This window comes from Carlito syrichta, unplaced genomic scaffold, assembly GCF_000164805.1.
Source record: "Carlito syrichta isolate Samal-C Ts95f unplaced genomic scaffold, Tarsius_syrichta-2.0.1 Scaffold289776, whole genome shotgun sequence".
Taxonomy (NCBI): Eukaryota; Metazoa; Chordata; class Mammalia; order Primates; family Tarsiidae; genus Carlito; species Carlito syrichta.
Window position 1 is genome coordinate 59,661 of NW_007233872.1, and position 25,909 is coordinate 85,569.

The 25,909-nt window shown below is 36.2% G+C and overlaps 1 protein-coding gene across 3 annotated transcripts in view; it reads right to left on the reverse strand.

Annotated features, from left to right (window-relative positions):
* Window positions 1-25,909, reverse strand: part of IFT57 (intraflagellar transport 57) — a 67,832-nt gene that overhangs the window by 14,989 nt on the left and 26,934 nt on the right. For all 3 annotated transcript variants that reach the window (XM_008054351.1, XM_021710553.1, XM_021710552.1), the window contains exon 6: window positions 11,602-11,724. In XM_008054351.1, the coding sequence (XP_008052542.1) occupies window positions 11,602-11,724 (123 nt within the window). The remainder of the gene's footprint in view (window positions 1-11,601; window positions 11,725-25,909) is intronic.

The window sequence follows — 25,909 nt, forward strand, 5'->3', positions numbered from 1 at the left end:
AGTCATGTCCTGTATTGAAAAACCAAGAAACATAAATTACTACCTTGGTAGAAGGTAATAATCAAATAAATGAGATAAAAACCTATGGGGGGGGAAGTTGGTTGAAATATTAAAAAATGTTTAATGAAGTTCAGTGATAGTGAGAACTACTCTAATATGCTGACTGGAAAACAAAGTCAGACCAATAAAAGTACATTTTGTAGGAAGGTCCATAAGACAAATGGTTTCTGCTTCAATTGATATTTTATATTAAGTAATTTAAAGGAAATATTAAATCATACTTTGCAATAATGAAATATTTATTCAGTCTAGAAATTTCTATTATAATCAATGTGTGTTAATTCACCATGCGCAATCACAGATGTCCATTTGAGGTATATCAGCAGCGAGGCATGAGTAACTTTCCCCTGCAGGATTTATAAAACATGCAGTCTTTATTGGTTATTTGCTTAAAATCTGCTCTCACTGTTGATGTTCTTTAGTTACAGCTGATGGTAATCTCTAAAGCAAAAACACTCGTTCTCCTATTTCAACCGGTGATAAATGGAACCTTTCCCCAATCCAGTTGAAACATTTATCACACTCAGCGTAAATAGAAAGGAAGGCATCATCAACTATCTTTAAACACAGAATATCCTGAATGTTCAATGAGATTGTGACAGAAGCAACTAAAAAGCTTTTCTAGTTGCTTAAGAATGGCTGAGCTTTCCTCCACCCCTTTGCTGTATTTTTACATGTATAATTTTAAGCACAGTATTCTTTCCCACAACCCTGATATCTGTCCACAGCCTACATGCAACAAAGAAAAAAAGCAGCTGACTTTGCAAATACAACTTTAAGTCCACAAAAATAACACCTTGTTTAAAAATCACACAACAGCCCAAGACAATGTTCTGTTTTGTGCAGTTTGCCCAAAGGAAAGCTAGCCTGTAAAAGTCCATCAGTGAACATGTCCCCTCCTTCTCTGAGATGTGGCAGCTGAGTAATCATGCTGGCTGCTCTAAAAAATGTATGTTGTCTAGTTAATTTAGGCAGTTTATTTTGATAGCATTCACCTCTTTTTGATTATAGCAGGTGTTTCGAGGATAAATTTGCTGAAAATTGTATTTTGTTTAAACAACAGCAGCTTATACATTTATGGCCTTACTATATTAAAAAGCATTTATTGTTTGGCAGCAATAAATACAATTATAAACATTTGTGACAGTAATTGGAGCTATTATTCCTGCATGGAGCCTCATGGAGACCAACTTATTGCCACCTGTATTTACATTTGTCACTGGTAATTGTAAAAGCTAGTTTTTTAATTTGGCGCCTTATTTTTCTTTGAATTACGTGAATATTTCTCAACAGAAGGTCTGCTACCAGAAAATCTCTAAGAATTTTAAATGTAGTTTCTCCTTATTCAAATAGCAGGTGGAATCCCATTTTAATGAATGTTACATACATAAAACATATTTCTATATTCTAGGACTAAGTATATACATTTTTGCATATGATACAAGAATCCTATCAATATATCTCACCCAACAACCACAGTATAAGTCTTAAGAAAGGCTCCTTATTCCACAATATAGCAACTTACAATTCCCAGCAGGTCAGAAATATTTAGAAAAGCTAAATTTTATTAGCACCCTCTAACACTGCATCCACACACAGTGATGGCAGAAGGTCAGAGCAAGTTACTGTCTCCACTGCTTTGGAATGAGAAAAAAATACCTTCGATTGCTTCCAGATACAGATCTGTCTATAATAGTAAAAAGAGAAAGCCTACTGTTGTGCCTTTCCACAGGATCTGCCTTCCAATTTGAAGAGACTTAGATCTAATACAGCAATTTTGTGGTCCCTCTAGGTTCATTTAAATGAAATTCTACCTACTGATTAATGTGGGCCTCTCTCCTTGCTCTTAGGTTTTAGCTCTCGCAGCGACTACAGTCCTAAGGCTCAAGACTACTACTGCAATGATTCCATCCTTAGCACAATGACTCTTCCTGAAAATTTTCCTGCTGTGGTTACCCAAGGCAACATCTGTATAGTTTATTTTCGTTAAAAAAAATCCAGTTGCTTGGAGTTGAAATTTAAAGTTTAAGCTTCTTTTTACAACTACAGTCTGAGAAAGTCAGACACTAAATAAAGAACAGGTAAGGATACAAAAAAAAGTAGTTCAGTGACTCAAAGGTTTGAGATAATTAGAAGCACATGCTGTAATACTGCTAAAGCCTTTAAAAAAATAATCTCTTTATCTAAATTCCTTGTAATGAACCTGAAGATTTACATAATTACTAGAGATATTTTGGTGGAATGAAGGGGCTACCTATCCAACTATCTTTTAAAAACAACAAAGCAGGAAACATTTAATTATAATTTGGAAAAATCTATTTAAGTCATTAATCAAAATTTTAATTACAATATCCACAAGGCATTAAAGCATGTTAGAACATTTTTTTCATTGCATTAAATACCTAATATTCAATCATTATAATGTACAATCGCTTAGGAATAAGTACTGGATAACTGAAGAAAAGAGCCTATGTGAGATTTAGTTGAAAATTGATTTCACACTTACTGCTCTTCCTTATTTCTGGGGAAGAGAAATAAATATTATTAATGTTTATTTGGTTTCCACTGTAGTTAAAACAAAACAAAAAATGAATTTAAAAAAATTAATCTCCTTATAAAGACAAATAGTATCGATAATTTTAAAAAGTCACTTTCCTCTGCATCAATGAATAAAATTAAGAGGTTATATATACAAACAAACAACAGGCCTCTCATATACAAAAATATACCTCTGACCCGCAATCTGCAACAACAGTCCAGGAAGCAAAATCACAGCCTCTGCAGCAATCAACCCCAGTTAGGGCTTAATAACTGCCAGCTTACGCATTTTTGCCTGCCACCCATCTTCCAGCATAGGGCCAACCAGGCAAAGGCATCCTCCCCTACCCAGTCGGTCACATAGGATAACCTGCTTCTAGTTTAGCCTTGTGCAGATTTCCAGCCATATCTGAACATACATGAAGCCTTCCCTTTTGTCCACTATAAATTATTTAAATTCCCTCACCTACCTTTGAGTCTCTGCCAAACATGTGATGGTGGCTGACTCCTCTGCTATACAGATAGCTCTGAACAAACAGCCTTGATCTTACTTGAGCAGTCTTTGCTTACTTCAACAAAGTCAAATAAAGGTTTGCTTATTATAGTAAAAAGAAAACTCAAATAATAGCATATTCTTCCTCAAGAAGCAGCATTAAATATTTCATTAGAGATTGAAAATTAATCAAAAACACATAAAGTAAAAATCAATATGAATATGTAACCACATTTTCTATTTCTCCAGAAATATGGGGCATGGAGAATTCTGTGGCAGCTCAGCTTTAACTACTGTTATATCCAACTCAGCAACTGTCAATTGATGTAATTAAAATTTTAAAAATATATATATTACTATTATGGAATTAAACATTTTGAATCATGTAGGAAAATATTATCCTTCAATAATTGTACTAAAGTACTCCCAAAGAAAGCCTCTCACATTAGCTGAAAAAAGGCAATAGCAGGTCCAACATACAGATGGATCTGAATGTACACTCTGGAAGCAATAAGCAACTGCAGAAGATTTCTAAATCCAGTTTTCTAATCTTAATGTCTGCTTCCTGCTTTACCTTTCAAATGGACTTCTACCTTCCACAGTCACTTGTTTCTCTAAAATGACTCACTGGTAAGACCCATTTCTTGCCATTGGTCTACGCTCTCTGACATTAGGGTGCTTGTGCTTGCCCATGCTCTCAACTCCAGATCTTGCGTGACTCCATCCTGCCATTTTTCCACCCACGTCCTAAGCCTCCTGGCTTGACCACAACCTGCTGTGCTTGCCCAAGCCATCTCCGCTACCTGGCACTCACCTAGGGATTGATGGGAACCTTCAAGCACTACACACAGCCATTAAAGCTATGGTTTATAATTTTTAATGATGCGTGGACATGCTTATGATGTAATGTTATATTTTTAAAAAGAGGTATAAGCTAAGCTGTTTAGATAAAAGCACACAGAAATCATGGCCAATATGTGGTATGATTCTTCTGGTACCAGCCTAAGTGTTTTAGATCTGCTAATTCATTTACTCCTTTAATAACTCTTTGAGAGAAGTATTATAATAAACTCTATATTAAAGTTGAGGAAACTGAGGCACAGAGTGGTTGAGTAACTTGCCCACAGGTTCCAAGAGCTAATAAGCACTAGAGCCAGGATTTGTACTTAAGCAACCTGAGTTCAGAATGTGTGCTTTATTTATTTATTTATTTATATTTTTTGAGTTAGAGTCTCACTCCATCGCCCAGGCTGGAGTGCAGTAGCACACTCATGGCCACTCCAGTGTTGATCTGCTGGGCTCCAGCAATCCTTCCACCTTAGCCTTCCAAGTAGCTGGAACTATAGTCACACGCTACCATGCCCAGCGCTACCACGCCCAGCTAATTTTTTGATTTATTGTAGAAATGAGGTCTTGCCAAATTGCCCAGACTGGTCTTGAACCCATTGGCTCAGACAATCCTCTCATCCGGCCTCTCAAAGTGCTGAGATTATAGGCGTGAGCCACCATGCTGGCCCAGAATTTGTGCTTGAAACTAGCATGCTGTATTGTCACTAATCAAACAAGTGAAAGCCAGGGTTGTCAGTTCAAATACCACATTTGTCACACGCAATGGCCAGGAAAAGGCAGGTAACTGAACTTCTCTATGTTTCAGGTTCCTCATCTCTGGTAAGAGATACCTGCATCTCATGGAATGATGGAAAGGATTAGATGAGTTAATGTTTGTAAAATGCTAAGAATAGTGCTTGGCACATGGTAAACACTAAGTAAATGTCAGTTATTATTATCATATTATAAATACATTTGCTTGAGGAAAAAACGAAAAAGATTTATCAAAGTGATAGTTATATGCATCTGATTGTATTCTCAAATAAGAGTATAAGGCTGTTGTTTACAAATATTCCTCAGATGATGAAAGTATTAGTGCAGAAATTTTATAAATTCTTCCTGAAAACTGATATAGGCACCAAATACAAATTGCTATGATAGAACACAATAATAATAATGTAGGATAACAATAATCAATATTCATTAGGTATCAATAATGTGTCAGACTGTTCTCAATGCTTTACAAACTCTGTGAGGTAATAGCATTAGTTCCAATTTACAGATGAAGAAAAGGATGAAAGACGTATAATAGCTTACCCAGGGTCACATAGTTAAAAAGTGGTATACCCGCGCCTTTGGGAGGCTGAGGTGAGTGAACTTCCTGAGCCTATGGGTTTGAGACCTGCCTGGGCAGCGAGACCTCATCTCTACAATAAATAAAAAAAATCAGCTGGGTGTGGTGGCGCATGCCTGTAATCTGGCTACTCGGAAGGCTGAGGTGGAAGGATTGCTGGAGCCCAGCAGGCCGAGGCTGCGGTGGCCGGGAGCGGCCACTGCACTCCAGTCTGGGCGACAGAGTGAGACTCCAACTCAAAAAAAAAAAAAAAAAAAAGTGGTATAAATATGAACTCTGGGGTCAAGGAAAGATATGTGAAAGAGGCTCCATTCTCTAGGTTTTCAAGGCTACCACAGTTCCACTGTTTCAGAAACCTTCACTTAATACATCGGGACTTACAATAGCTGATTCTCTTTAATAAATATAGTGGAAAAATTTTTGGAGATTTCCAACAATTTGAAAAAACTTATAGACAAACCACATAGCCTAAAAATATAAAAAACAAAGAAGAAAAAGTTAGGTATGTCATAAATACATAAAATATATGTAGAATCTAGTCTATTGTATAACTTACTACCATAAAATATATAATGCTATTATAAAAGTTATAATTTATCAAAACTTATGTACACAAACACAGACCACACACGGTTGTCATTCATAGTTGAAAGAAATGTAAACATAGATATATAGTATTAAAACATAACTGTGTAAAATTAACTGTAGTATATACTATACTACTGTAATAATTTCACAGTCACTTCTTGTTGCTATTGTAGTAAGGTTGCTACTGTAGTAAGTGTTGTATCTGCTTAAAACACGGTGATGCTAATCACTCCACATGAACATCAAGTTCTCCAGTAAACTGCGTATCACAGTAAAATGTGATCTCTTGCAATTCTCACATATTTTTCATCATGTTTACTGCAATATCGTAAACCTTAAATACCACCAGTGGACCCATATAAGGTGCCACAAGTGATGCTGGAAGTGCTCCCAAGAAATAGAAAAGTCATGACATTGTAAGAAAAAGTTGAATTGCTTGATATGTGCTGTAGATTGAGGGCTGCAACTGCAACTGGCACCATTTCAAGATAAGTGAATCGTGTGTAAGAACCATTATAAAAAAAGAAAATTCATGAAACTATCACTGCAGCTATGACAGCAGGTGTGGAAACCTTTCACTTTTTGTGAAAAACCTTTTATCACGTATTGGAAATGCAGTTTTTATGTGGGTACAGGATTGCAATAAGAAAGACATATCTATAGTCTCTAATATGATTTGAGAAAAAATGAAGTCATTATATGACAACTTAAAGAAAAGAAAGGTGAAGGATCTAAAGCTGGAGAATTTAATGCCAGCAAAGGATGGTTTGATAATTTTAGAAAGAGGTTTGGCTTTAAAAAATGGCAAGATAACAGAAGAAGCAGCTTCTGATGATCAAGAGGCAACAGACAAGTTCCCAGCTGCCATTAGGATAATCACTGAGGAGAAAGGATATCTGCCTGAATAGATTTTTAATGCAGACAAAAGTGCCCTATTCTGAAAAAAAAAAAACCAAAAAACAAAAGACATTAATTAATAAAGAAGAGAAGGGTATACTAGGATTTAAAGTAGGAAAAGATAGGCTAACTCTATTCTTTTGGGCAAATACCGTCTGGTTTGATTGCCCTTTTCTATAAAGCTCCTAACCCCCCAAGCCTTCAGGGAAAATGTTAAACATCAGTTGCCAATCTTTTGGTTCTACAATAAGGGTTTGCATAATGAGAATTCTTTTTCTGGACTGATTCTATCAATGCTTTGTCCCTAAAGATAGGAAGTACCTTGCAAGTATTGCCTTTTAAAGTTCTTTTGATGTTGGACATGTGCTTGGCCACCCAGAACCCCATGAGCCCAACACCGAAGAAGTCAAAGTGGTCTGCTTGCCCCCAAACACAATGTCTCTAACTCAGCCTTTAGAACAGGTGGTCATAATGATCTTTAAGGTTGTTGCACACGGTAAGGAAAGGATTGTCAAATGTATGGAAGAGAACCCTGGTAGAGAAAATATCATAAAAGTCTGAAATGATCACACCAATGAAGATGCCATCGTTGTAATAGAAAGTTGTGAAAACCATCAAGCTTGAAACAATAAATTCCTGCTGGACAAAACTGTGTCCAGATGTTGCATGTGACTTCACAGGATTTATGACAGAACCAATCAAGGAAATCATGAAAGAGACTGCGGATATAGCAAAATGGTTGGGGGAGGGGGGGTGGAAGAATTTCAAAATATGGATTTTGGAGAACTTCAAAAGCTAACAGATACCACAACAGAGGAATTAACAGAAGACAACTTGAAGGAGATGAGTGCTTCTAAACCAGTGCCAGACAGTGAGAAAGATGCAGAAGAAGCAATGCCAGAAAAACAAATTTACATTAGATAATCCAGCAAAGGGGTTCTAATTATCCAAGATTGCTTTTACGTTATTTTATAACATGGACCCTTCTATGATATGGGCGCTGAAACTAAAACAAACAATTGAAGAATAATTGGTACCACACAGAAACATTTTTAGAGAAATGAAAGTGCAAAAAGTCAGACAGAAATTACAATGTATTTCCATGATGTTATGGCGAGTGTGCATGCCTCTCCTGCCTCCCCTTCCACCTCCTCTACCTCTTCTGTCTCTGCCTTCCCTGAGACAGCAAGACCAACCCCCTTTCTCCTTGTCTTCAGCCTACTCATTATGAAGACAATGAGGATGAAGACCTTCATGATGATTCACTTCTACTTAATAAATGGTAAATATAGTTTGTCTTTCTTATGATTTTCTTAATAACATTTTCTTTTCTCTAGCTTGCACTATTGTAAGATTATAGTATATAATACATATAACACACAAAATCGACTGTTATCGACTATATATGTTGTCAATAAGGCTTCCTGTCAACGGTAAGCCACTACTAGTTAAGTTTTTGAGAAGTCAAAGTTATACATGGATTTGTTGACTGCATGGAGATCAGCGTCCCTAAACTCTCTCCACATTGTTCAAGGGTCAACTATAATTACCAGGAGCACTCACTATAACCAGTGCTAAAAAGGGAACTACTAATATAGTCCACTCACATCAGTATGTAACAAAAATTATTTATCTTCAGTGGTGAAGCATATTATTTGTATTTCTGACAACATTTATTTTCCTAATTTTATTTTGTTTAAGCTAATATTGAAATTAGTTTGCATTCTTTGAGAAGTGGTAACAGTAGCAAGCAGTACCAGACAATAAGGATAAGCTAGTTTAGCAACAAAAACCTGATTTCAATGTTAGGAATAGAATACAAAATAAAATATTGGTATATGATAGAATCTCATCAAATATATATACTATAATATATACTATATTATCCAAAAAGAACAGAAAAAGAGATGTTTAAAAAAATTATCTGCTAGGAACATAAAAGAAATAAACTAAACTTGGGAGAGAAAAGCACAAAACAAATATTTGATACAGTGCCAAATAAACATGGGACTTATTTATGACAAGTGCATGACCATTTAAAAGAAACATAACAAGTTGAAATAATGGAGACCCTTTATTACTTATCTTCCACATCTGTAAGTCACTTCAAAATTAATTCAATGGTGACCAGTAAAACACATTGACCCCCAAATAATAAATATGTTGTCTAAAAAGATTCTCAAATTCATCTTGAGGAAAATTCTCTAGATGTCCTATATCACTGGTATAGGATGAAAGGCTATTATTTGGGCCAAAAGTCAAGAGGTTTTGGTTTTGGTAGAGTCAGGAATCTAGAAAGAATGGGATCTATCTTGATGCTGGAGTCAACCTCTTCTGACAGAGGATAAAGAGTCTGTGAAAGAATCCTCACATGCAATCAAATTATTTTATTTTTATTTCTGAGACATGAGAAGCATTTATTCATTAGCACCTTATTTTCTCAAACCAATGTGTGTGTGTGTGTGTGTGTGTGCGTGTGTGCGTGTGTTTTTTTTAAGTAAGCTGAAGAAAGAATTGACCCTAAAGCTGCATTCCCAATGGCTTTATCTGAAAGACTTAGAAGCAAGAAGAGTACAGGAATACTGGACACAAACATACTTTTATCTAAAGAGGAATTTTGAAAAAGTAATCAAATATGACTTCAGGTCAGTAGTTTTTACCACAAAAATCTAAGTTCAAAATAATTTCTAAAACATATTGAAAAAAGGGAACTTTACCTGATATTTTTAAACACTGCCTACAAAACTGAATTGTATAATTAATTTGGCAGAGTATGTCCTCATAAGATTAAGGTTGATAGTATGGCATGAGAATAAGAGTTCAACTCTCAACTAGTTAATTAATTCTTCCCCAAATCAGGAGAACAGTGATTCTTCAAGAACCCAGGATTTTGATATTGGTTTGTTATAGAATTTGAACTGCACTTAGTTTTGTAAAAGAGTATGTGTTTGCAGTTACATTTATATTCTTTCTTTCTTAGTTACTCCTATTATGTGAAAATCAATGATTGTTTTAAAAGAAAACCTATTTGGTTCTAAATGAGACTTTGACTTCAAGAGTTTACTCAGCTTAAAAGTAAACAAATTAAACTTGCTTCCTTGTGGGATTAAGCTGTACCTGAGAATTCCCACCTACACAATTATTATAACATGTCATTCTAACTAGAATTACTATAATAGTGATTTTTAATTTTGTAAAGAGAATTTGTCCTGACAAAACCAAAGAATCAGAAATTACATTTCTGCAAAACAACAACAACAACACATATTTGCAAGTGAAGATTTCCAGCAAAGATCTACTGAATAAAGAAGACATTCTAATTAATATATTTTCACATATGAGAGTTATGCAAACAAATAATTCACTTCCATTGCAGACAAATAATAGTTGTCCTTCATAATGGCTGGATAAATAAGCTACAGATTTGTCCACTTACCTTGAATAGAGTTTGTTCTACAGCTGTTAACAGTGTATTAAGACCTCTGTTCTTATCCTATTCTGGAACTGCCCTAGGAATCTAGGTTACTTTCTACCTGGTACAAGATACAGTTCTACAAGCCCAAATCCAGACATTCTAAAAATGAATTAGCCTCCAAAGCATTCTGAAAACAGCAATCTTTGTAGGACTTCTACTCTGGAAGGTAGACACAGCACTACACTTTCAGAATGATAAGCTTCCCTAGAACCTTCCTTCAAGGATAAAAATTTTCCTTCAGTTTCTTTACCTAGATGTCTCTTTTGTAGAGATTATTATAATATTAATGAGAATAGCATTGTCTAGCCACCTATTAGCTCATTCTGAGGTCATTACAGTTGATCCTTTAACAATGCAAGGGTTTAGAGGTACTGACCTCCCATGCAGTTGAAAATCCATATATAACTCTTGACTCCTCAAAAACTTATCCACTAATAGCTTATTGTTGACTGGAAGCCTAAAAAATAACATAAGTGGTTGATTAACACATATTTAGTATGTTATATGTATTATATACTGTATTCTTACTAAAGTAAGCTAAAGAAAAGAATCCTATTAAGAAAATCATAAGAAAGAGAAACTAAATTTCCTATTCATTAAGTGGAAGTGGATCGTCATAAAGGTCTTTATCCTTGTGTCTTCACATTAAGTAGGCTGAGGAGGAATAGGAATTGGTCTTACTGTCTCAGAGGTGGCAAAGGCAGAAGTGAAGAAGGTGGAAGGCAAGGCAAGAGAGGCAGGCACATTCAGTGTAACTTTTAGTGAAAAAAATCCACCTATAACTGGACCTGTGCCATTCAGACCTGTGTTGTTCAAGGGTCAGTGGGTAGCACTTATAAAACTGTAGATAGAAAGCAGAAACTTGACACAGTGGGTCAATTCATCTGGTCTTAATCTCTAAATCTTATTTCTTGACTATTTTATTAATATTTAACTTTTAATCACATGTATTGAATAGATTATCTAAGACTACTTCTAGGTTGCCTTCTGCTTTGCCATCCAACAGAGTTCTAAAGCATCTTCTAACCCTAATCAGTTGGGATAGTCATGGAATTCCTATTCACCTAAATAAAACATGATTTCCAAAAAAATACATCAAAATGTACTGAGAAAATATCCCTCAATCCCAGGGAAACATGATATATCCAAATTACTCTTTTAAAGATACATTTTTTGGGGACCATATTACATTATTTACTTACTTAACAATTTGTTAAATACATATTAAGACAAAATGCTGAAAACTGAATCCTGCTGCCCTTAAATCATTTGTATCATTGGGGGTACCCAACACTGAAATTGCCTTATGATATGATAAAAAAATTTAATAAATATTGTTTTAAGGAAAACGCATTCTTTCCTCCATACCTTATTGTCAGTCCTAATCGTGACTTTCAGTTGTGGTAGTACACGTTCTACTTCCAGACTCCACTCTGCAGCATCTGTTGTGGATTCCAAAATATCTTCTTGTTTGGCAGACTCGTTCATATACTAAGAAAGGAAATATATCACAAGATTGAGCATTTATAAAAAGAAATGATAAAATTTTGAGGCATTTTAGCAGCACTGCACAATTTAAATCAAGGATTGGTAGTGTTAAAATTATAGTGAAAGAAGAAATTCTTTTCTGTCCTCCTACTAATGTTAAAAGAAAATAACACGCCAACCTGGTAGAATATCAAAGTAAGTATTAAAAAAAAGAAGCAGGTCAGGCTCGGTGGCTCAGCCTATAATCCCAGCACTTCGGGAGGCTGAGGCAAAAGGACTGCCTGAGCCCGCAGGTTTGAGGCTAGCCTGGGAAACTTGGCGAGAGCTCATCTCTACAATAAATAAAAAATTAGCCGGGTGTGGTAGTGCATGCCTGTAGTTCTGGCTACTTGGATGGCTGAAGCGGAAGGATCACCAGAGCCCAGCAGGTCGACACTGGGGTGGTTGTGAGTGTGCCACAGCACTCCAGGCTGGGTGACAGAGTGAGACTCCAACTCAAAAAAAAAAAGGAAGCAAATATATGATTCAACCATTTTTACAAAGAAAAATCATTTTGAGATATCAGATTGAACTCAGTGGGAATATCATCAAATGGACAGACCACTGAGGTATATTAACTGTTAACAGTAGAAGAGATAGAAACACTCATGATTGGTAGAAAAACATTGTCTTCATTCAAATTTATTATTTATTATACAGATATGCAAACTCAAAATCTGAAAGACAAAAAAATATAAAATTCTAGAAGCAAAAGGCTCATTACTTACACATTTTGTATTCGTAAGTAAAGTGATAATTTAGTTAGGTCAAACTAAAATGTAGCCTTAAAATGTGATTTAATATAGACATACATGAACTCAAATATAGTGAGGGTCAAATTTCTGCATTTGGTTTCTGCTCTTGAATAATAAAATCAATCAGAACTGTGTGTGAATTATAAAAAAACCCAGAAACACCTTTTTTTCTTTTTGTCAGCCTTTTCCATTTCAGCATTAAGTATGTATGAATTTTAAAATGTAAAGAATGTACAAACTAATGATTTAAAGATAAAATCTAAAGCATTAATTTTGGTAGCAATGTTTTCTTTTAAATTTCTTTGATAAATTATAAGCACATCTAAAGAAAAAATATAAATATTTAATAGACAAAAAAGACCCAAGAGACATAAACAGTCAAATATAATGTATGAACTTTACATGGATTCTAATTTGAACAATCCATAAAAAATATTTTTGAGACAGAGAAATTTTAATATGAGAAAGTACTGGATAATGTTAAGAAATTTTTATTAATTTTATAGGTATGATATAGCATTGGTAGTTATGTTTTAAAAGACCTTATAAGCTAGCAATAAACGTTGAAATATTTACAGGTGGATTGACAAGTTGTCTGAAATTTAAATATCATGAGGTAAAGAAAAAAAGGGAAGCAGCTTTAGTTAGAACATAATTGACAAAATATTAATAACCATTAAAACTTGGTAATGTCGCATAAAGCTTCATAATCTTATTCTCTAATTTTGTATATGTTTGAAATGTTCCATAATACAAAATTTAAAAATAAAAGACTAGGGAAGCAACCTCATGATAAAATTATATTTCCAATGTGAATTTATGTTACCAAAAGCCATTTCTTAAATGAAAGCTTATTAGTCTTTCCAATCCAGTATAACACTAAGAAGAAGATTAACTTTATTCTGGGGTTTGTATTTTTGTGGGAACTTGAGGTATTGGGGGGCTTTGAACTCACTCCTGACTGAGATTTTGGGACAGTGCTAAACAAGGTTTCTTCTATCTAGTAGCTCATACAGCAAGTCTTGAACAGACCCAGGGCCTTAAAAGAAGCACATGCTGCTTTTTGTTCAGAAATTCAGAGGACTATGCACTTCTAACTTCACCATTTAAGAAAAAAATAACGAATACATGCTTTTATACTTTATAACATGTGATCTGAATTTATTGTTACATTCCATTTAGCAAATCAGAAGTATAAAAAGGTACACGTATTTATTTAAGTAGAATGTGGAAAATCTATGTTAAAAAAGCTTAGGATTCTACTTTAGACACTTCAGTAGAGAAACACTGTATTATTTTTGAGTACTTAATAGAAAGCTGCATACTTCTATAAATACTGAATTTGGGGGAGCACAAGAGCATCATAGCTGGGGAAGAGGGTGCAACATTCACACAGTAGACATGTGTGAAATTATATGAGAACACATGTGTGATGGCAGAAAAAGAGATAATGGGTCTCTGTTGATAACTAAGTAATGGAGAAGTTTCTCCATCACCTAACTCCACACAGGCAACAATAACATGCACATATGCTTGGAAAAGTCAGGCATGTACACACTTATTGACACATCTGAGTACCTAGGCTAGTATCCTAGGCTCTATGAGCTCCAATTCTATTTCATTTTCTATACCAAACAGGGTAGACTAGTGGGGTGGGGACAAAGTGGTATGTGAACCCTGCTTGTGGGCCAAGTGTGTGTATACAAACAGGCTTGATCCTGTCAGGGTTATAGGCTCCCACATTCCAATGACACAAAGCCAGTCTAAACCAATAGGTATGTCCTCTTAGCAGTACGTATGATTCTTAACAAAGGCTAGGTACTCTGGTCAACTGATAAACAAATTCAGTAAAGTTGCAGGATACACAATCAATATACAAAAATCAGTAGCATTTCTATGTGCCAACAGTGCATGATCTGAAGAAAAAACCAAGAAAGTAATCTCATTTACAATAGCTAAAATACAATAAAATACCGGAATAAACTTAACCAAAGAAGTGAAAGATCTCTATAATGAAAACAAACAAACAAACAAACAAACAAAACACTGATGAAACAAACTGAAATGAATTGAAATGAAATTGAAAATGAAACAAATTGACACACACACAAAATAAAAGATATTCCATGTTCATGGACTGGAAGAATCAATATTGTTAAAGTGTCCATACTACTCAAAGCAATCTACAGATTCAATACAAACCCTATAAAAGCATCAATGACCTTCTTCATGGAAATAGAAAAAAATGATCCCAAAATTAATGTGGAACTACAAAAGACCCAGAATAGTCAAAGTAATACCGATTCAAAAGAACAAAGTTGCCCAAGAGAACAGCAGAGTACAGAATCAACAGAGAATACATCATAATACTCAAAAACACACACAGGGGACTTCTAGCAATATGGCAATGGGACAGGTCAGACTGTGAGAGTCTCTGCAAAAGCGAGTGTCCATAAAGACTCTCTGTGTGAGTAGGCATGAGCCAGTGGCTGAGAGAAAGTCTGTCAGAGGGGAGACTCGGGTTCATGTACCCAGGGCTCTCCTCCAGAGGTGACTGCAACTCCCCCACTGCCCTGAGATTGAAGCCACCGGTGTGCAGGATCATCTGTTGTTCTTGGGGCTCTCCTGAGAAAAGCCTGTTGAATCCAGTTGATTCTCATCACCTGGCACCCGACCCACATCATCACCTGGGACAGCAAAGAGGCTGGAGCCTCAGATCAAACCATGGAGAGAGAAGACTGGGGAGAGCTGGAGAGAGGAGCACCACCACCAGTGAGGAAACACCAACTGGAGCCATTTTGTCTGACCCAGGACTAGGCAAAGACCTGCATTACCCCATCCAGCTCCACCCAGTCTTCAACTTGGGACCTAGAGGTAATCTCATCAAACTTGGAGAGACAGACTCCCCTCCCCCATGCTGGATCAGACACAGACACATCAGATTTGAGTGGGAGACAACACAGACAGCAAGTTGGTTGGTACGTCTATCTGTTTTCCTTCTTACTCTTCTCTCTCTATCCATCTTCTTCTTGCCCCCCTCCTTCCTTTTTCCATTCTTTTCATTTTCCTTATCTCACTTTGCTGTCAGGGAGCAAACGTTTACCCCCACTGCATGGACAGATTATAAGGCAGTGGGAAGTGAGTTCCAGAGGGCCCACACACCTGTCAGTAGATACTGGGATCTGCAGATAGATTCTGAATCACAGCTCCCCCCTCAATTAAATCTCAAAACTCAAAAAGTATAGTCCCCAACTCACAGCCCAGCTTCAGAACTGAACAAAGCCAGAGGATCCACATAAGGAAGAATAGAAGATTGAGCAAACAGAAGTAAAAGCTAACGCCCATCCCTCAACAACAGAATTAAAAAAGAGGTTTAAAAAAAGGGTAGGGGAATAGAGAGGAAAATCTACACAAATGAAGAAAAACCAAAGGAAAAATATGGGTCTCACACAGACCCCTGAGAATACAGACTTCAGAATGCACACAATGAAAAGTCCTCAGAATGACTGGTTTCAAACCACAAACCCAGATATCAAAATATTAATAGAGAGAATAAAGAGAATTGAGGAGAGACAAGAGGAAAGAATGGAGTTGATAATTGAGAGAACAGCAGTAAAGAATAGAGTGAATGAAATAAATAACAAACTGATAAGCATGGAAAGCAGAATTAGCCAAGCAGAAGAATCTCAGAGCTTGAGGACAAAAATATGGAACTAACCCAAACTATCAAAAACATAGAAAAGAAGTTTAAAAAGACAGAAAAAAACCTTCAAGAGATGAGCAATTCTTGTAAGAGGTCGAACCTAAGATTAATTGGACTTCCCAAGGCAGAAAGAGAGACAGAGACTGCCCTGGAACAAACATTCCATGACATTATCCAAGAAAACTTCTCTCATCACATCATTCAAACACAAGAAGAGATTCAGAGAACCCCTGTGAGACAACAAATTAGAAGACCAACTCTCACATTTCAATAATTAGCCTGAATGTGAATAGACTGAATGTACCACTGAAAAGACATAGAATGGCAAAATGGATAAAATATGAGACAACAATATATTGTCTCCAAGAGACACATCTCATCAGAAAGGACACTCACAGACTCAAAGTAAGAGGATGGGAAATAAAATTTCAGGTGAATGGAACACAAAAGAAAGCAGGAGTCACGAATTTAGTGCCAGACATAGTACCCTTTAAGCTATCAAAAATTTAAAAAAGATACAGAAGGTCACTACATAGTGATAAAAGGTTCAATCCATCAACAAGAAATACCCATCCTAAACATATATGCACCCAACATAGGAGCACCAACTTTCATAAAGCAGCTTCTAGGTAAACTTAAAAAAGATATTGACTCTAACACTATCACAGTTGGGAACTTAAATACCCGACTCACAACCCTAGACAGTTCATCAAGACAAAAAAAATCAAGAAGATCCAGAACCTCAATATGATACTTAGCCAAATGGACTTAATTAATACCTATAGAACACCTAATCCAATGCCATGGAATATATATTCTACTCATCACCACATGGAATGTAATCTAAGACTGACCACATCCTTGGCCATAAATGAAGCATAAACAAATTTAATAGGATTGAAATTCTACCATGCACCTTCTCAGACCACAGTGGAAAAAAAAAAGATTGATACCAACAAAGTTCCCTCAAAACCCACAAGGACATGGAGACTAAAACAGCATGATGCTAAGCAATTCCTGGGTCAATATGGAAATCAAAACAGAGATTAAAAGATACCTGGAAACTAATGAAAATGAAGAAACACCTTACCAAAACCTCTAGGATGCCATGAAAACAGTACTAAGAGGGAAATTCATACCCCTACAAATACACATGAAGGAAATGGAAAGATCACAAGTTAACAGCCTAACAAATCACCTAAGGGAGCTGGAAAAGCAAGATCACCAAAACTCTAACTTCAGCAGAAGAATCCCGATCACCAAAATAAAAGCCAAATTCAGGACACAGAAGACAGAAAGATAATACAAAAATTCAATGGAACAAAAAGTTGGTTCTTTGAAAGGATAAACAAGATTGATGGTCCCCTAGCTAGACTGACCAAGGAAAAGAGAGGAAAAGTCCAAATAAACACAATTAGAAATGCAAAAGATTAAGTCACAACTGACCCTGAAGAAATACAAAAGATTATCAGAGACTACTATGTACACTTACTTGACTGGAAACAAACTTGAAAACCTAAAAGAAATGGAGGACTTTCTGATATCACACAACCTCCCCAAGTTGAAACAAAAAGAAATCAAGACCCTAAATAGACCAATAACAACCCAGGAAATTGACTCTGTCATAAGAAAACTACCTACAAAAAAAAGTCCTGAACCAGATGACTTTCCAGCAGAATTCTACAAAACATACAAGGAGGAAATGATACCAATCCTACTGAAAGTATTCCAGGCAATCAAGAAAAGTGGAACTCTCCCCAAATCATTTTATGAAGCTAATATCACATTGATACCCAAACCAGGTAAAGATCCAACAAAGAAAGAAAACTACATTGTAGGCCAATATCCTTGATGAACATAGATGCTAAAATTCTCAACAAGATCCTAGCAAACTGGATTCGACAGCACATATCAAAATTATCCACCATGACCAAGTAGTCTTCATCCCTGGGATGCAGGGCTGGTTCAACATTCGTAAGATCATAAACGTAATTAAATACATCAACAGATGTAAAAACAAAAAACCACATAACTATATCATTAGATGTAGAAAAAGCTTTTGACAAATCCAGCACCCTTCTTGATAAAAACCCTCAAACATCTAGGCATAGATGGAATATACCTCAAAATAGTAAGAGCTATCTACAAGAAACCCACATTCAGCATACTGCTAAACAGACAGAAATTGGAATCATTTCCCCTGAAAACCGGAACAAGACAAGGATGCCCACTCTCACCTCTCCTTTTCAACAGAGTTTTGGAAGTCCTAGCCAGAGTAATCAGACAAGAGAAGGAGATCAGTGGTCTCCAAATAGGAAAAGAGGAAGTCAAGTTATCTCTCTTTGCAGAAAACATGATTCTATACCTTGAAAATCCAAGAGAATCTGTCAAAAACCTCCTTGCACTGATAAAGAACTTTGACAAAGTCTCAGGGTATAAAATCAATGTGCAAAAGACAGTCACATTTCCATACACCAACAATAAACAAACAGAAATTCAAATAAAAAGCACAATCCCATTCACAATAGCCAGAAAAAAAAATCAAACACCATGGCATCTTCCTAACCAGAGACATGAAGAAACTTTACAATGAAAATCACAAAACACTGCTCAAAGAAATCATAGATGACACAAATGGAAAAATATCCCAAGCTCATGAATTGGAAGAATCAACATTGTTAAGATGTCCATCTTACCCAAGGCAATCTACAGATTTAATGCAATAAACACTAAATTATCAGCAGCATTCTTCTCAGAACTGTAAATGACAATACAGGAATTCATATGGAAACATAAATGACCATGAATCTGCAAAACAATCCTCAGAAAAACAAAAGCAAAAACAAAGCAAAAACAAACCCCCCAAAACCAAAACAAAGCAGGAGTTATCACACTTCCAGACGTTAAACTCTAATATAAAGCTACAATAATCAAAACAGCCTGGTATTGGTACAAGAACAGGCATATAGACCCATGGAACAGGATAGAGATTCCAGATGGAAAACCTCAATTACTCAACCAACTCATCTTCGACAAAGCCTCCAACACCAATGACCGGGGAGAGTAGAACCTACTCTCAGTAGTAAATGAAGCTGGGAAAACTGGCTGATCACATGCAGAAGATTGAAACAGGACCCCCACCTATCACTATACACAAAAATCAACTCAAAATGGATCAAAAACCAAACTGCAAAATCTCAAACTATAAGAACCTTAGAAAATGCAGAAGACACCATTATGGAAATTGGAACTGGCAACCAATTCCTAATCAAACCTCAAATGCCCATGCCATAAGAGATAAGATAGACAAGTGGGACCTCATCAAACTAACAAGCTTCTCCATAGTCAAGGAAACCATCAAGAGAGTGGAGAGACAGCCTACAGACTGGGAAAAAATATTTGCCAACTCCATGTCTGACAAAGGCCTAACATCTAGGATCTACAAGGAACTCAAACGTGCTGAAAAGAAAAAAAACAAACAGCCCCAATACACAGTGGGCAAAAAATATGAATAGGCATTTCTTAAAAGAGGACATACGAGCAGTCAACAGATACATGAAAAAATGCTCAGCCTCACTAGTCATCAAAGAAACGCAAATTAAAACTACACTGAGATGCCACCTACCTCCAGTCAGGATGGTTATCATCAATAACTCAAAAAACAACAGATGCTGAAAAGGATGTGTCGAAAAGGGAACACTTCTACATTGTTGGTGGGAGTATAAACCTGTACAGTCTCTATGGAAAAGAGTGTGGCGATTCCTAAAATCTAAAAATCGACCTTCCATACAACCCCACAATCCCCCTACTGGGAATATACCCAGAAGAACACAAATCACTCTATTAAAAAAGATACCTGCATATATATGTTTATCGCAGCATTGTTCACAGTAGCAAGAACATGGAACGAATCATTCTACTCATTAAAAGTGGACTGGATTTTAAAAATGTGGTATATAAATACAATGGAATATTATGCATCCATAAAGAAGGACAAACATATGGACTTTGCAGCAACTTGGATGGATTTAGAGTCTATCATACTCAATGATCTATCACAGAAACAAAGAATAGAGTACCATAAGTTCTCACTTATAAGTGGACCTTGAACAATTATCGTAATACTGTAAGAAAAGGATTGGCAGTAGTGGGAAACTGCTGGGGGGAGGGGCAGGATTGGCAGTAGTGGGAATCTTCCTGGGGAAGGAGGGGGCACACCTCATCAACAAGGGTGCCTGCATAATGAACATTTGTAAACCTAATCCTGAATTGCACCCCAAATCTTTAAAATAAAAAAATTCAAAGTTAAAAAAGAAAACACACATACATCAACCCCAAAGCTAAAAGAAAACAAAGAAAAAACTTTATAAGAACCTCATGATGGGGATAAATGATAAAGATAAAAGCAAACAGCTCCATTAAAAAGTGGGCAAAAAACATGAATGTGAATGGACAAATGCACCACTGAAAAGACACAGAATGCCAACCTCGATTTTAAAAAAACAATGACTCAGTTATTTGCTGCATCTAGGAAACTCATCTCACCACAAGGGATGCACACAGACTCAAAGTTAGAGGATGGAAAACGAGTTTCCAGGCAAATGAATCACAAAAGAAAGCAGGAGTCGTGATCTTAATATCAGACAAAACAACCTTTAAGCTATCCAAAATTTAAAAAGATATGAAAGGACACAACATAATGATAAAAGGTTCAATCAATCAACAAGAAATATCCATCCTAAACATATATACACCTAACACAGAAGCACCAGCATTTATAAAGCAACTACGAAGTAAACTAAAAAAAGATATTGACTTTAACACTATTATAGCTGGGGACTTAAGTAGCCCACGAACAACCATAGATAGATCATCAAGGCAAAACATCAACGAAAAGATCCAGAACCTCAATTTGACACTTGACCAAATAGACTTAATACCTACAGAATATTCCACCCAACAACCACAGAATATACATTCTACTCATAACCACATGGAACATACTCCAAGATCAATCACATCTGTGGCCATAAATCAAGCATAAGGTCGAAATATTGCTATGCACCTTCTTAGACTACACTGGAATAAAAATAAATATTAACAAAAAGCTGGTTCTTTGAAAGAATTATCAAGATTGATGTACCACTAGCCAGAATGACCAAGAAAAAGAGAGAAAAAGCCCAAATAAACACAATTGTAAATATAAAAGATCAAATCACAACTGACCCCGAAGAAATACAAAAGATTTTAAGAAATTACTATGCACACCTGTATGGAAACAAACTTGATAACCTAAATGAAATGGAGGACTTTCTAACATCACACAACGTCCCAAGGTTGAAACAAGAAGACACTGAGACACTAAATAGACAAATAACAACCCAGGAAATTGACTCTGTCATAAGAAAACTACCTACAAAAAAAAGTCCTGAACTGAACGGCTCTCCAGCAGAATTCTACAAAATGTACAAGGAGGAGCTGATACCAACCCTACTGAAAGTTTTCCAGGCAATTGAGAAAGATGGAATTCTCCCCAAATCATTTTATGAAGCTAACACCACACTGATACCCAAACCAGGCAAAGATCCAACAAAAAAAGAGTACAGGCCAATATCTCTAATGAACATAGATGCAAAAATCCTCAACAAGATTCTAGCAAATTGGATCCAACAGCACATCTCAAAAATCATCTGCCATAACCAAGTAGACTTCATCCCCAGGATGCAGGGCTGGTTCAACATACAGAAGACCATAAATGTCATGAAATGCATCAACAGATATAAAACCAAGAACCACATTATTATATCATTAGATGCAGAAAAAGTTTTTGATAAAATCCAGCATCCCTTCTTGATAAAAACCCTCAAACATCTAGGTAAGAAGGAACATAACTCAAAATAGTAAGCACCATCTATGATAAACCCACATCCAGCATATTGCTAAACAAACAGAACCTGGAAACATTTCCCTTGAAAACCGGAACAAGACAAGGCTGCCCACTCTCACCCTACTGCTCAACATATATTAAAAGTCTTAGCTAGAGCAATTAGACAAGAGAAGAAAATCAGGGGTATCTAAATAGGAAAAGAGAAAGTCAAGCTATCCCTCTTTGTTGACAATATGATCCTATACCTTGAATAAGAGATAAGATAGATAAGTGGGACCTCATCAAACTGAAAATTTTCTGCAAAGCCAAAGAAACCATCAAGAGAGTAGGGAGACAGCCACAGACTTAGAAAAAAATATCTGCCAACTGTATATCTGACAAAGGCCTAACATAGAGGATGTACAAGAAACTCAAATGTCCCGAAAAGATAAAAGCAAACAGCTCCATTAAAAAGTGGGCAAAAAACATGAATAGACACTTCTCAAAAGAAGACATATGAGCAGCCAAAAGATACATGAAAAACTGCTCAGCCTCACTTGTCATCAAAGAAATGCAAATTAAAACTACACTGAGATACTACCTAATTCCAGTTAGGACGGCCATCATCAATAATGCAAAAACAACAGATGCTGGAGAGAGTACAGGGAAAAGGGAACACTTCTATACTGCTGGTGAGAGTGTAAATGAATACAACCTCTATGGACAGTTTGGTGATTCCTAAAAGATCTAAAAATCTATCTTCCATATGACCCCGCAATCTCCCTACTGGGAATACACCTGGAAGAACTCATATCACTCTATAAAAAAGATACCTGTACACACATGTTTATTGCAGCATTATTCACAATAGCAAAAACATGGATCCAACCATGCCACCTACCGAAAGAGGACTAGATAAAAAAAATGTGGCATATATACATGATGGAATATTATGCAGCCATAAAGGACAAAATTATGAACTTCGCAGCTACTTGGATGGACTTGGAATCTATAATAATGGTGATCTATCACTGAAACAAAGAACTAAGTATCACATGTTCTCACTCATATGTGGACCTTGAACAATTATTATAATACTATAGGGAAAGGATTGTCAGTAGTGGGAAATTGCCAGGATAAGGGTGAGGGGTGGGATTGGTAGTAGTGGGAAACTGCTGGGGGGGGCACACCCCATCAAGAGTACCTGAATATGAACATTTGTATACCAACCCTGAATTTATTCCACATCTTTAAAATAAAAAAAAATTTTAAAAGAATGAAAATCCAAGAGAATCTGTCAAAAACCTGCTTTCACTGATAAAGGACTTCGGCAAGGTCTCAGGGTACAAAATAAATGTGCAAAAGATAGTCATATTCTTATATATCAACAACAAGCAGGCAGAGAACCAAATGAAAAGCATAATCCCATTCACAATAGCGACACAAAAAATGAAATACCTCGGTATCTTCCTAACCAGAGAAGTGAAAGACCTTTACAATGAAAACCACAAAAACACTGCTCAAAGAAATCCAAGAAGATACAAACAAATGAAAAAATATTCCATGCTCTCGGAGAGGAAGAATCAACATTAAGGTGTCCATCCTACCCAAGGCAATCTACAGATTCAGTGCAATACCCATTAAATTACCAACATTACTCTTCTCAGACCTGGGAATGACAATACAGAAATTCATATGGAAACATAAATGACCACGAATAGCCAAAACAATCTTAGTAAAAGAAACAAAGCAGGAGGTACCACACTTCCAGACTTCACACTTTACTATAAGGCTACAGTAATCAAAACAACCTGGTATTGGTATAAGAACAGGTATGCAGACCAATGGAACAGGATAGAGATTTTTGGAAGCAAAACCTCAACCATATCATCTTTGACAAAGCCTCCAACAACAACCACTGGAGAGAGGTGAACCTATTCAGTAAACGGTTCTGTAAAAACTGGCTGATCACATGCAGAAGATTAAAACAAGACCCCTACCTATCACCATATAGAAAAATCAGCTCTAAATGGATCAAAGACTAAATGTAAAACAAACTATAAGAACCTTAGAAAATACAAGTGACATCCTTATAAAAATTGGAACTGGCAACCAATTCCTGATCAAAACCCCAAGTGCCCACGTCATAAGAGATAAGAAAGACAAGTGGGACCTCATCAAACTGAAAAGCTTCTGCAAAGCAAAAGAAACTATCAGAGTGAGGAGACAGCCCATAGAATGGGAAAAAATATTTCCCAACTGTATCTCTGACAAAAGCCTAACATCCAGGATCTACAAGGAACTCAAATGTGCTGAATGGAAAAAAACAAACAGTCCCATTAAAAAGTGGGCAAAAGACATGAATAGGCTCTTCTCAAAAGAAGAGATATGGGCAGCCAACAGACACATGAAAAAGTGCTCAGCCTCACTGATCATCAGAGAAATGCAAATCAAAACCACAATGAGATACCACCTAACCCCAGTAAGAATGGCCATTATTAATAAAACAAACAACAACAGATGCTGGTGAAGATGCAGATTTTGAAAAACGAATGCTTCTACACCGCTGGTAGGAATGCAAACTAGTGCAACCTCTTTGGAAAACAGTGTGGTGATTTCTGAAAGAACTAGAAATGACCTTCCATATGACCCAGCAATCCCCCTATTGGGAATATACCCAGAGGAACTCAAATCATTCTATAAAAAGAGATACCTGCACACGCATGTTTATTGCAGCACTATTCACAATAGCAAAAACATGGAACCAACCGTGCTGCCCATTGAAAGAGGACTAAATTAAAAAAATGTGGTACATATACACAATGGAATATTATGCAGCCATAAAGAAGGACAAATATATGGACTCTGCAGCAACTTGGATGGTTCAGTGATCTATCACAGAAACAAAGAACAGAGTACCATATGTTCTCACTCATAAGCAGACCTTATAATACTATAAAACTATAAGAAAGGGATTGGCAGTAGTGTGAAAATGCCAGGGGAGGTGAGGCCACATCTCATCAACAAAGGCACTGCATAATGGACATTTGTATACCTAACCTTGAATTGTACCCCACATCTTTAAGAAAAGGATTATATATAGAATTAAATTTTTTAAAAAAGGACAAAGCTGGAATCCTCACATTACCTGATTTCAAATTATACTACAAAGCTATAGTAACTAAAACAGCATGGAACTGGTATTAAAAACAAAGGCAAAGACCAGTGGAACAGAACAGAGAACCCAGATTTAAACCTATACATTTACAGTCAACTCATTTTTGACAAAGGCACCAAGAACATATATTGGGTCAAAGACAGTCCCTTCAATAACTGCTGCTGGGAAAATTGGATATTCATATGCAGAAGAACGAAACTAGACCCCTATTTCTCAACATATAAAAAAATCAAACCAAAACAGATTGAAGACTTAAATCTAAAACCTGAAAGTCACTATGAAACCACTAGAAGAAAACATTGGGGAGATGCTTTAAGACATCATCTGGGCAAAGATTTCCTGAGTAATTCCTGAGTAAGATCTCAAAAGCTCAGGCAACCAAAGCAAAAATGGTATTACATCAAGTAAAATGCTTCTGCACAGCAAAGAAAACAATCAACAAAGTGAGGTCAACAAAGTGAGGAGACAACCCACAGAATGGTAGAAAATATCTGTTAAGTACCCATCTGACAAAGGATTAATAACCACAATATACAAGAAGCTCAAACAACTCAATAGAAAAAAGCAAAACAAATAATCCAAAATGAGCAAAAGATCTGAATAGCCATTTCTCAAAGGACATTCAAATGATCAACAGGTATTGAAAG